The following is a 13085-nucleotide window of genomic DNA, read 5'->3' on the forward strand; positions in this document are numbered from 1 at the left end:
TGCTGGGACGTATTGTGGTACTGTGAGTGATGGATGGAGTGAAGTTACAACTGAACTTTGGGATGCCTGTACCCTGTCTAGTGGTTGCATCAACTAGGTTCAATGGCTTGGGTGCATTTATTGGTGTGATCTACTAACCTTGACTTTGCAGTAGGGATGGGCAATATAGACTTGGTGATATCATGATATTTCATGATATTTTTGGTGATAGCGATATGATTATATGAAAATAGACTTCCATAAAGAATTTGTGAGGTTATGACTAATGCTTCCCGTGTTGGAAATCCTCAAGAGGAGCAGCCAAGTCTGGTTTGGCCATTGGGAGTATGGGAATTTTTCCCAGCAGACTGATGGCTACCCAATTATTTTTGTTGTTGTTTGTTTGCTTTGTTGCGTGTTGCCATGGTAACTCTCCCAGCCCAGGGAGAGAGACATGCACCGGCCCACAGAGCTCAGCTACAGCCTGCAGACACGGCATAGGTCCAGTGGCTTGTCTGTCAAAAGAATTCCTGACCCAATTGTGGCCCTATGATAGGCTACAGAGACCCAGGAGTCCCACCCATGCATGTTCTAGACCCCTGTCATCCAGTCACCCATAATGATGAGTGATCATGATGAGAGAAACAACACAACAGAACACAAAAAACAAAGTGAGTCACAAAGTGGAGGGAAAAAAAACAGAAAGGAGGTGCAGAAAAACTGAGGGAAAAGATGGAAAAAAGCTCTCGCCACTGATGCTCTTAAGAGCTGAAAAATTTCAGAGATGTTTGCTGTGGGGGCCGGCCTGGCAGGGGCGCCTGCGGGTCTCTCTCAGCTGCAGCAGCAGCAGGTTTGTATGGGAGTCGGACAGTGACAGTGAGGCTCCTGCTGCCATGGAGGTCGTACAAGAGCAGGAGGAGACTAGTGGTGTTGGCGATTATAGCAAGTGTGTGGATAAACACACATTCATATAAAACTTTAGCCTTTCATATAAATGAAAATGCCCCATAGTTGCATCTACGAGTCTAAGAGATCTCCAAAATCAGTTTGTGCAAGCGAAATTATGTTCAGTATGAGTGTTGTCATTAGTGCCACTTCGAAAATTAAATTCATAAGTAATTTATCCTAAACTTATGTTCTGTTGTTTTTTCAAACTTATGCAAAAACAAATCTTGAGGAAAAAAAATGCAGTATGCGATAGTTAATAATTATTAAGAGCCTGTTCTTTCATATTTATGAATTCATTTTACCACATTGCAGTTGTTTTTTTTAATGAAAACTCATCCTATCATTCTTGAGTTCTACACATGTGGTGATACCTTATTTACACTAGGATGTTAATAAAATCAATGCTGGCTATTCTCAGAATAAAGTACTTATATCCACAGTTTCAAATTGCATAAGTCAAATGGTGTCCACTTTATGGTCTTCTCAAAACATTAAAATTACTGTTCTGGATGCTCAGAATACATCTGAGCTTATCTAGAAACCGTTGGCTTCTAGGGGCCTAAAGCAGCCCCCAGACCACCGGCCTATGGGCTTCGGCCCTGCGGGCCTCGCACTTTGTCCCCCCCCCCAATTTCTAGTTCTAAATTGTGCCCTTGCTTCTTTTCATTGTGTATCAGCTGTTCAGATGCAGCTTGAATGTACATGTCATCAAGTACAGCGACAATATCACAGGTTGACAAATTCTTGTGTTGGGGAGAGGTTCTCCGATGTGTCAATAATAATAGGATATGGCCCATCCCTACCTTACACATGACGCTGTAATGTTTGTGGAGCCTCTGGGTATTGAAGTTGAGGCAGTAACCAGACTGTCTAGTTTTGGGAGTTGCTTTAGAACCTAGACAGTGTCCAGCAACTTAAGATGATGACGGGCAATCTTTGATACGTGTTTTTTTTTTTTTTGTTTTGTTTTTTGAGAATCCTAGGGTAGAATTTAGTGTCAAATGGGTGTTTACTTAAAGAGACTTAGATGATGAATTGTTAAAAATTGGCTCACTTCTTGGATGTGATGCATTTTGCAGCACACAGGTGTTGAGAACCGCAGTGACTGTATAATGTCACATAGCCAGCAGCTGCAGCTTGCTTACAGGTGTCTACTTTTTGGAGGTGGAGATGGATGTGGGGCAGTGGGCATGGCAAAGTGCACCACCAGGATATGGTTGACTTCACTCATGAAGAAATGAATACCACACAGCACAGATGCACTGATCAATCAGCCAGTGACAGTAATCGAACTATTTCCAGCGTGACAAGTTACTGGCCGGTCAGTGTCGTATAACATATACTGTGCCGGTCAAGTTTGCACTTGTGTTGGACACATTTGTGCTAAAGCTACACAAACAGGCTACCCTCCAATTACCCTCCAATACTCTTCATGGAAATGCATGTATTACAAAAAAAAAAATAATAAAAAAAGCAAAAAGTTTTTATGCACTCATGAGGTTAGTTTTCAAGCAATTCACAAAAGCCATATTTTGCAAAACTGCAATAGAAATACTTTTTCCACTGTTACATATCACATGACATGCAAAAACAGTCACATGACATTCTAATGTACATGTGGACAAAGTAAAAGATGGAGAGCTTGTTAAACCGGACATATAACATTATGGCAATATCGTGTATAAAAAAGAAATTCAATAAAATGCCAATAGTTAGTGGGACTTGCTAGTCCATCACTATGACTATTGAAATTACACGCAAGAATAAGCGTTACCGTGAGAAGACAACACTCAATAGTTGCATAACATCAAATCAATGGAAACGCTGTAATTTCACAATTGTTTTGTCAATATTCTGAAAATATCTCATCTTTTTAGTAAAAGGCTTGCTATATTTCCTGATGCATTTTAGTTTTTTAGATGTGTGAATTTTCCATTAATTGTATATGAATTGTCATCAATTATAGTTCTCAGAAAGAAATTTGGAAACAGCTAAAATCTGAATCAGCAGTTCAAACTTTTCACAGAATCAGCCATAGAGACTACATCAGTACACTTTTATCAAAATTCCAGGGTACCTGAAACTTTTGCACAGTGCTGTTAGTTTCAGTCTCACATTAACACAACTCTGTCACGATTATACAGATGCTGAAATATCATCCATTTCTTCTTATAAAAATGACTATTTTCTTTGTTTTCATTGATTATACCTTAAAATTCTTAATATGCTGACTTTTGTTAATTTAATAATTTAAAAGTATGACTTTCCCAAGTTCATTTTTTAAATAAACATACACAGGCTTTGTCACCCCCCCCCCCCAAAACCAAACGTGGCCCAAATACTCTGAAGTTAGAAAGCCCTGCCCCTACAAAGTAAACAACAAATAAATAAAAACAACACAAAAATAGCAGATTGTTTGAAGTCAAACGTTGTGTGGCTGTTAGTTTTGAGAGGGCAGATCCAGTCTTCCCTTTGACCCTGCCTGTGGAACAGCACCAAGTCTGTTCTGCTTTAATGTCGTAAGATTAAGAACAAAATAACCACAAGAAACAAACGTTCCAAAGTAATGAACCTGCAAAACCAGCAGTATCTTTTATATTTACTTGAATCCAGAGGTGGGATGAAGTTCTGTTTGCATTGCGAATCTGTGCTTTGATGAACTGAAGACAACTTTGTCCTGTCTCTGCTAAATACCACAGACTAACTTTCATTTTGTGAAATGTTTGCAAAGATCTCACCACAGAAAGAAAAGCAGTAGCCTGGCGATAAACGATGCCATTGTATGGTCTCTGGGTTTTTGTAAATGGTTGCACAGTGCAGGTCTGCCTGTCTCCTCTCTGTATATGTACACTGTTAACCAGAAAAAGAGCTTTGAAGTGCTTAATATATTTGTAGAATTATTTTCTATTTTTGTCTGTGAGCCCAATGGCATGCATTCTTCTAACACCTCAAAGTACAGTTGTATATATGTTAATCAATATGTAAATCTGCACTCTGATCTAAAAAAAAAAAAAAAAAACACTGTATAAAAATTGTATTAGCCTGCACCTTTCTATGGCTCTGAAGTTAATTTTATTTTTAAAACATTCATACAAATGTATATATTTTCTGAATTTTTACCCTGTATCTATACTCTGTAGAGGACAAGTCCTGTAATGTTCACAAACTACACCATGGTATTAACTTTATCTTGTGTGTACAGAGTTGTAGATATAGAGAAGCTTTTTTGTTATAGTTTTTAATATTTTGTCACAGCAACACTGTGTGAATTTGTATAAAAAGCGTTCACCGTGTTGGTCTCTACCTCCTGAGCTTAATAACTTGGATTTGTTTACCTCCACGTTTATGATTTCCTGTGGGGTGAATTAAACTTCTGAATGTCTGGTCACGCTTTTATACTGAAATAATGGAGTACTGCCCCCTTCACCCCCTTCCACCCCACAGCCCTTCCAGACCTCTTACACAATGTAGGTGCAAATCATTCACAGGAAATTGTGAATTGCCAGCAAATAGTCTTTCAAAGCTCTGCCAATAGCCAAGAGATGTGTGATGTGTGTTTTGTTGTACTTTTTACCGTTGTGATAGTGAGCGTCACTCCTGCCGTAGTAGAAGTGACGCTCACTATTTTGCCCACAGTGACTGTGTTCAAACCTCAGTGTTCTGCTTTCACACAACATTCATAGTAACTTGCAACAGAGTTTTAAGCCTGATCCTCTATCGTGGATATTTTTGACTCCCTAATCCCCAAACACGTGCTTCTGAGTATTTAGACCCCCCAATATTAAAAAGTCATCTTTGTCTTATTCCAAAGCTGTGAAACATGTCACTGAACTCATGACTGGTTGAATTTTGTGTATTTTTTTTTAAAGCTACTTATTTTCATAGTCCTTTTTTGCAGAATGGAATAGGCCGTCATAGAGCTGCAGCAATTAATCGTTTAATCATTGACAACTATTTTGGTAATCGATTAATCATTGAGTATTTTTTTTTTTTTTTGAAAAAAAATTCTGCATTCTGATTTCAGCCTCTTAATTGTGAATATTTTCTGGTTTATTTTACTAGCTGCTTTAGTCCTATCTGACAGTAAACTGAATATAGTTGGCCTGTGGACAAAACAAGACATTTTAAGATGTCATCTTGGGCTCTGGATAATGCTGAACAACATTTTTATAAACATTTCATAGACCTAACAACTAATTGAGAAAATAATTGTCAGATTAATCGATTGTTAAAGTAATGGCTTGTTCCAGCCCTACTGCTGTTAGGATTACATTTGGTGTTCAAGTTGTTCAGCTGTAATAAGAGTCGACTGTGATGCTCTGCTATGCCTATGCGTAGTCTGATTAATAATTACAGGGAGTCTGATATGTTGGTGTGGCTCTGCATAGCTTTAGTGATGTTTACAACACTTTCACATTCATTATTCTAATGGAGAAGGAAAAATGTCCTGTTTGTATCCAATAGCAACCTTTAACTGAAAACAACCTGAACATTTTCTTGTTATATTGTTTATGTTGACTTTGTTCTTGTAATTGTACCCATTTATTTTAAAGTTCTGGCTTTTTTCATGTTTTTTTTTTTTTTTTTTACTATTCTCTGAACGTATTTGAAATAGGACCCACCCTCAGAGTGTAACATTTTAGGTCATACCATGGCCATGGAGAATACTTGTGCTTAGTTACACAAGTGAATGTTTTACTCTCCACCAGACTGGTGCTCCTAATTGACCATTCCAAGCTTGTCACAATTATCCAGTTATCTAAGGCCAAAATGTCTCAAAGTCTAAATCCTGATCTGGATCTGACCTGGGTCAGTCATATTCCTGCCATCTGAGCAGGTCCATAGTAGTGTCATGGTGAGAAATCACTATGGTTCAACTGCTGACGTCTGCTTGTGTTTTATATTAAAATAATTATCAGCCAAACAACAAAACAAAACTGGAGCGTCTATTTATTTGCTGTAAATCTGCTGCTTTCAGATGGTTTTTCTTTAAGGTTGTCAAAAAATTATGCTCACATTTTAAAGAACCTTTCAGGCCAAAATATGAAGTTTAATTTGTGCTTTCCTTATTTTGACATGGTTATGGTAAACATTATTCAGAAGACTATCCACTGAACACTGACTGTGGGCACTGACGTGAAACTCAGTCTGTAGGAAAATAAACTGGAAACTTTTTTTCTCAGGAATGAATGCAATGAGCATGTTTCTCTCTTTTCTTTCTCCTTTGCTCCTCTGGGCGAAATGTCTATTAGTTCCCTCTGTGTTTTATTTTGTGTCCGAATGAAGGATGTGGATGAAAATACATTATTTCCTGACAAATTCTGTGTGAGAGACTAATCACAAACTACTGGATTATTTGGATGAATATAATCTGCTGTTCTAAAAATGTATGTTTGTTTTAATCAGATGTATTGTAATTTGAATAAAACTTGCAGCATCTGTAGTCCACATGTGTTTCTGAATCTCTGCTTTCAAAGATGGTAAAAATCCAAAGTTTGATGACCAGCACTGATGAAACCATTAAATGTGACCTTTAGAGAAAACAAACTGGTCAGTACTTCTGTCAAAGTGCACAAACAGCAGACAGATGGATATAACGGTCTGCTGGGATCGGTGTCAGCCAAACACAAGAAATGCAAGTGTACTGCTGCATGTCACTGCCACACTGCTGGTCAAGTTTACCAAAACAAAGTGGACTAAATACAGATGTACACTAATGCCAACGTACAGTATGATGGGCATTTTGGAAAAAAAAAATCTTAAATGCAGTGTTCATCATCTAGATTTAACACAAGCACTTGAGAAATTCAGATTTTTAGGATGATGTAGTAATGTAGAGGCCGTTCACATCTCAATTTAAGAGCACAATGCATGCTTTATTTTATTGGAGGATTGCACATATGCAAAGTTAAATGACATCTAAAGGATACCAGAGAGCAGATGGAGTTTGGCATAAGGAGAATTGGAATTGAGCATCTCCAGATTGGCAAAATAAGACCCATTTTTCAACTTCATCATATTCATGCATTTAATTGCTTTATGAAAGAAAGAAACTCTTCAGTTTGCCGTTTTTGGTTGTGAAGGTCAATGAACTCTAGAGGTCACCAGAGGTTGGATGATAGACTTCTTCAAATGAAAAATTTGAATTCAGAACCCTAGAATTGACAAAAGGTCATTTAAGTTTATTCATCACTTCAGTGCGTTTGACTGCTTATGAAGCTGAGAAACTGCACTCTAAAAAATTTACCGCTGTCTCAAGAAAGTAATTTTTAGATTTTATTTTTTTCTCTCAACATAACTAGAGAAGTCTTGTGGCATTAACTCAGATGAAAGTAGAAATAACTTTTTAAAAAGTCTATGGGGAGGTGATGGGCTTGAGACCAGAGGATCCGCTGTTCAAATCCCAGCCTGACCGGAAAATCAAGGGCCCTTGGGCAAGGTCCTTAATCCCCAATATGCTCCCGATGTGTAGTGAGCACCTTGTATGGCAGCACCCTGACATCGGTGAGTGAGTGTGTTTGGGTGAATGTGAGGCATAATTGTAAAGCGCTTTGAGTGTCTGATGCTGATGGAAAAGCGCTGTATAAAAATAGTCCATTTATGCAAATTGTTGCATCAATTTTTCTCGCTGAGGCAGCAGTTTCTTTTTTAGAGTGTGGGTTCCGATGGGGCGCTTAGGGTCACAAAGTTCAATGACCTCTGGAGGTCAACAGGTCAGATAGTTTGTCATGTGGCAGATTTGAATTCAGCACACCCAAATGGACAAAATAAGACTGGTTGCCAACTTTGTCCCAAAAATACCTGAAAGTGTCACAAGATTTCAGCACCAGTCTACAAAAAGTAATTTAAAATTTCCTATATTGGATTTTTTTTTTTTTAAGTTATCCTCCTTACACTAAAACTGAAAACAAAGGTCTATAACTTAATATGCGTTAAATAAAAATACCAAGGCTAAGATGATGGGCTGCATAAGTAATGGCACCCTTTGGTATAACACATGGAAATCATTAATATTTCCAAGTTATTGAATATGTCTTGGACTTTATTTATTATCAGACATTAAAAAATACAAACTGTATGATATTGCAGGATAAATCTGTGTGGAGTAGGCAGTTCTCCAAATGTGAGTGACCATGAAAAAGGAAAATAGTGAGGGAAGCCAACAACTTGAACAGCTCTGAAGGAATTATAGGCTTGTGTGTGTGAGACTGGAGAGACTGTCCACAGGACACATTTGGCCTGTTGCATCACCACTCACAGGTTCATAGTGGAGTGGAGTGGAATAGAGAACTTTCATAAAAAGGAACAGTTCAAATTTGGGCTTGAGTCTCCCATGTGCCTCCTGGCAGACTGTAGTTGAACTTTCAAGTCTGGTTTTTTTTGTTTGTTTGTTTTTTTTTAGAAAATCCTTTTCTGCTGCATGACATTGTGTAACTGGTGATACAAATATAAAACCTGCCCTATTTCCAGATTCCCCAGTTGCAGCCAGAGAAGAATGTAACTTCTCTGGGTGTCTTGGTGGCTTTCCTCACTCTTCTCCTTCTTGCACAGTCACAGTTTTTGAGAACTGTCTGCTCCACATAGATCTATCATAGAGTGCCATACTGTTTGTATTTCTTCATAACTGATGTAAATAAAGTTCAAGACATATTCAGTGACTTGGAAATGTTCATGTATCCATCCCCTAACTTGAAGAACATTGGCAATAAGACTGATTATTTACATGTGTTAAACTAAAGGGTGGCATTATACTTATGCAACCCATCATCTTGACTTTGATATTTTTATTTAATTCATATTAAATTGTAGAGATTTGCGTTCAATTTCTGTGTAAGGTGGATAACTTTTGAAATTTTAATATAGAAAAGCCTGGATTACTTTTTGTGTTTGACACAGCATAAACAAATTAAAACATGTAAAAGTGCAAGAAGGTGAATACTTTTGCAAAGCACTTAACAAGACGCTTACTGACAACAGATCAGAGGTCAAAGTCCATGAAATCCAACTGAGGCAGACAAACTAGCACAGCGAAATGCAAAAGCAGGGTTTGAATTGACTGAGCCGGGGGAAGTCACTGTCAAAGTAAAACAGGAAGTAAGCACAAAATGACTAAAACAGAATTTAACCAGAACAGTAAACACTTAAAAAATAAATAGTGAACACAAGAAATAAACTATGAACATGAAAGAATTCTGAGCTCTGAAAATGTAGGAAATAAATTTTGAACATTAAAAAAAAAAAACAGGAATTACAATGGCTAAACTGGACACAGGACAGAAACAAGAAGAAAAGGGATCAAAACAAAAACCAAGATCATGACAGCATCAGTTAGAAAGGCGATATCATCCACCTTTAAGGCTATACGCCCTTTAAAATTTCAGTCAAAACTGAGTTTCTATTGAAATCCCAGTTATTACACTCAGTTTTTGAAATGTTACAGCTCATTTTAATGAAGAAGACATTCACCTGGGGGGAATTCCACAAGAATATTTAATTTTCCTTTTAATGCGTGCACGCATGCATGAGGTTTTGAAATGACCAGAAGTTACCTTTGACCTCATGTGACGTGCATGCATGCCTTGTGCACGCTAGCGACCATAAGATTTTTGTAAATCACTTCAGAGGTGTTATCTAATTTCAAAAACAGCTTTGGTAGATTTAGAAGTGCTTATTTCCCGCTAACCTTTACAAAACATATGAGCTACATGTTAAATTCATACAGAAATGCAGCTGGTTCTGAGTGTTTTCCACCATTTTGAATAGTTTTGTTCAAGAGACCAGCCAACAGATGTCACTGGGCTTTCTGTGCTCTAATTGGCTATCGGTGTGTACCTCCCAGCATCCCTCGCGCAAGTCGTGGGAAGCTCCCATGTGATTCACAATGTTGCTATCACAGAATGTAAAGGTCGCTGCCATCAGTAGTTCATGGCTGTTTGTTCTTTTGAAATTTTCCCCTTCAGGGGAACTCTTTTTTTTCCAAACACAAATTTTGGTCATACTGGCAATGTCATGTTATGAATCCCCTATTAAAGGCTAATAAATAAAATTACAGTGGTTCCAAAGAAAATTCTTTTTATAACTTAAATATAAGAAAGCACAGTGGCGGTATACCTGTAAGAGCGCACTCCATCACCGTAACCTGAAAGGTTAGCAGGAAAATTGGCAACTGAACTAAAGGTTTGCAGTCGATCACTACAACACAGGCAGAGTCTTTTGTTGTTTGCTCTGATGTGTAAATCTGATCAGTTACAGGTTTTGGGACCTCTGGTTGTTCTTCATGAAATTCTATTTTAGGCATGTTTAAAGTTCTTACTTCTCCATGATACTGTTGGGACCTCAAAGTCGGTCTCTTCCTTGTCCCTCACAGACAGTGTGTGATCTAATGTGCCTCCATTTCCAGTTCTCATTGGATTTTCACTCTGGTTGATGTCACAGTTTGACACAGGCTGCACACCGTTAACGTGGAGTATAGAATCCTCACTGAACAGAAGGGGAGAAAGTCCCAACTGTGGAAAAGGTTGAAAAAAGGGAGTACAAAGTTGTTTAAAAAATGGTATGATGGTAGAATGTGTGACTTGTCTACAGTGTAACTAACTGTGCTTACTCCTCTGTAAAAGTCTCTTCCTTCTGAAGATATTGCAGTGAGACTGACTCGATCACCACTGCTCCGAATCTTTTGGACAATTTCATCATGTTCCAGGCACTCAACAGGTTCCCCGTTGACGGCCAGCAGCCGGTCTCCATCCTTCATCCTAGCCTGCTCAGCTGGACTCCCCGAATCCACCTCGCGTAAGACATGAACTAAACACCAGGCAGGACAGAAAACAAGCAACAATCTGAGAATGTTCAAATGAAGAATTATCATACCCCCCCCCCCAACAAATGCATCTGTTAAATAAGGGATCAAGTCGTAAGTGTGGACTAGACTTTTACTTGAATGAATGAATGAATGAAAACTGTTTATTTCGAACATTTGATACAACAACAATTACAAGATAGATCAGTAAAGACAACAACAAAAAAGTTCCTACTGTGTACCCAACATGTCCGAAAAGGGGTAGGGTGAAGCATCAGCTTATTTATCCCTACCCCTTCTTCCCCACAACCAGTAATACCCTTTGCCACATATACACATAGATTCCTACACACCTAAACCGATATCAATATATATATATATACACATATATATACATACACACATCAACATACATACACATATACATACACATATATACACATATACATATATACACATATATAAACACAAACATAAATATACACCTACACATACCTACTTACATACAAAATACTATATATTTACAAGCCAAAGCAAAAAACAAAAACACCCTAACCCTCATTACCCTTCCTCCTCCCTATACCTTGTCATATACATCCACAACATCCATTGCCTTGTAGCCACATCTCTTTTGAGGAAAGGCTTCAGGAGTAAATCTTGAGTAAAAACCTGGAGCTGGAGTCCAATATGCAGTTTGGGGTTGTATGGAATCACGTTCTGGCAACTCCGACGACGGCGCTGGTCCCAAACTGTACCGGCCCCGCCTCTCCGTTGGATTAATCAGTGTCGTGGAGAGGGGGGACCTGCGACTTGGGCAACAGCTGGTCCTCCACACTACCCTGCCCTGCCTTACACCCTAGACAGGATACGCCAGCTTTGCTTCACAGCGTCGAAACAACACAGAAAGCAACAGTCTACAAGTTATAACCTATAATGCTCCAGTGGTGCAGAGTGTGGTGCCAGGGGGTGCTTCCAACGGGGGGAAGGATTTTCGTATTTCATTGGGCAGCTGCCACCTGCCTCAAGTTGTGTAGTCCCCAACCAGTAAGGTGCTGTCCACCACGGTCTGCCTTCCACATCATCTGGTGCATGGCGATAAGTATATCCCACAAGCAGACCGCAACTTCTGCACAAGGCAAGAACACAAACACGAACTCCACAACATCAGTCACACAAGAAAGACAGCAGTCATCAACAACGAGCTGCTGAGACTGAAGGCAGACATAGCTGCTCTGCAAGAAACACGCCTGGCTGAATCAGGAACTTTGATGGAGAAGGGCTACACCTTCTTCTGGCAAGGAAAGAGCACTGAGGACCTCAGAGAACACGGAGTAGGGTTTGCAGTCAGCAACACATTGCTGAAGATGGTTGAGCCAGGTGACCAGGGATCAAATCAAATCAAATCAATTTTATTTATATAGCGCCAAATCACAACAAACAGTTGCCCCAAGGCGCTTTATATTGTAAGGCAAGGCCATACAATAATTACGTAAAAACCCCAACGGTCAAAACGACCCCCTGTGAGCAAGCACTTGGCTACAGTGGGAAGGAAAAACTCCCTTTTAACAGGAAGAAACCTCCAGCAGAACCAGGCTCAGGGAGGGGCAGTCTTCTGCTGGGACTGGTTGGGTCTGAGGGAGAGAACCAGGAAAAAAGACATGCTGTGGAGGGGAGCAGAGATCAATCACTAATGATTAAATGCAGAGTGGTGCATACAGAGCAAAAAGAGATAAATAAACACTCAGTGCATCATGGAAACCCCCAGCAGTCTACGTCTATAGCAGCATAACTAAGGGATGGTTCAGGGTGACCTGATCCAGCCCTATCTATAAGCTTTAGCAAAAAGGAAAGTTTTAAGCCTAATCTTAAAAGTAGAGAGGGTGTCTGTCTCCCTGATCTGAACTGGGAGCTGGTTCCACAGGAGAGGAGCCTGAAAGCTGAAGGCTCTGCCTCCCATTCTACTCTTACAAACCCTAGGAACTACAAGTAAGCCTGCAGTCTGAGAGTGAAGCGCTCTATTGGGGTGATATGGTACTATGAGGTCCCTAAGATAAGATGGGACCTGATTATTCAAAACCTTATAAGTAAGAAGAAGAATTTTAAATTCTATTCTAGAATTAACAGGAAGCCAATGAAGAGAGGCCAATATGGGTGAGATATGCTCTCTCCTTCTAGTCCCTGTTAGTACTCTAGCTGCAGCATTTTGAATTAACTGAAGGCTTTTCAGGGAACTTTTAGGACAACCTGATAATAATGAATTACAATAGTCCAGCCTAGAGGAAAAATGACTCCAAGATTTCTCACAGTAGTACTAGAGGTCAGGGTAATGCCATCCAGAGTAAGGATCTGGTTAGACACCATG

The 13085-nt window shown here is 39.2% G+C and overlaps 1 protein-coding gene across 4 annotated transcripts in view; it reads right to left on the reverse strand.

Annotated features, from left to right (window-relative positions):
- Window positions 1-7434: 7434 nt before the first annotated feature.
- Window positions 7435-13085, reverse strand: part of LOC117508807 (Na(+)/H(+) exchange regulatory cofactor NHE-RF3-like) — a 41731-nt gene continuing 36080 nt past the window's right edge. For all 4 annotated transcript variants that reach the window (XM_034168641.1, XM_034168640.1, XM_034168639.1 and 1 more), the window contains 2 exons: window positions 10532-10728; window positions 7435-10433 (listed from right to left, as the gene is read on the reverse strand). In XM_034168641.1, the coding sequence (XP_034024532.1) occupies window positions 10218-10433; window positions 10532-10728 (413 nt within the window). In that variant the 3' untranslated portion in view covers window positions 7435-10217. The remainder of the gene's footprint in view (window positions 10434-10531; window positions 10729-13085) is intronic.

Source organism: Thalassophryne amazonica, chromosome 4 (assembly GCF_902500255.1).
Source record: "Thalassophryne amazonica chromosome 4, fThaAma1.1, whole genome shotgun sequence".
Lineage (NCBI taxonomy): Eukaryota > Metazoa > Chordata > Actinopteri > Batrachoidiformes > Batrachoididae > Thalassophryne > Thalassophryne amazonica.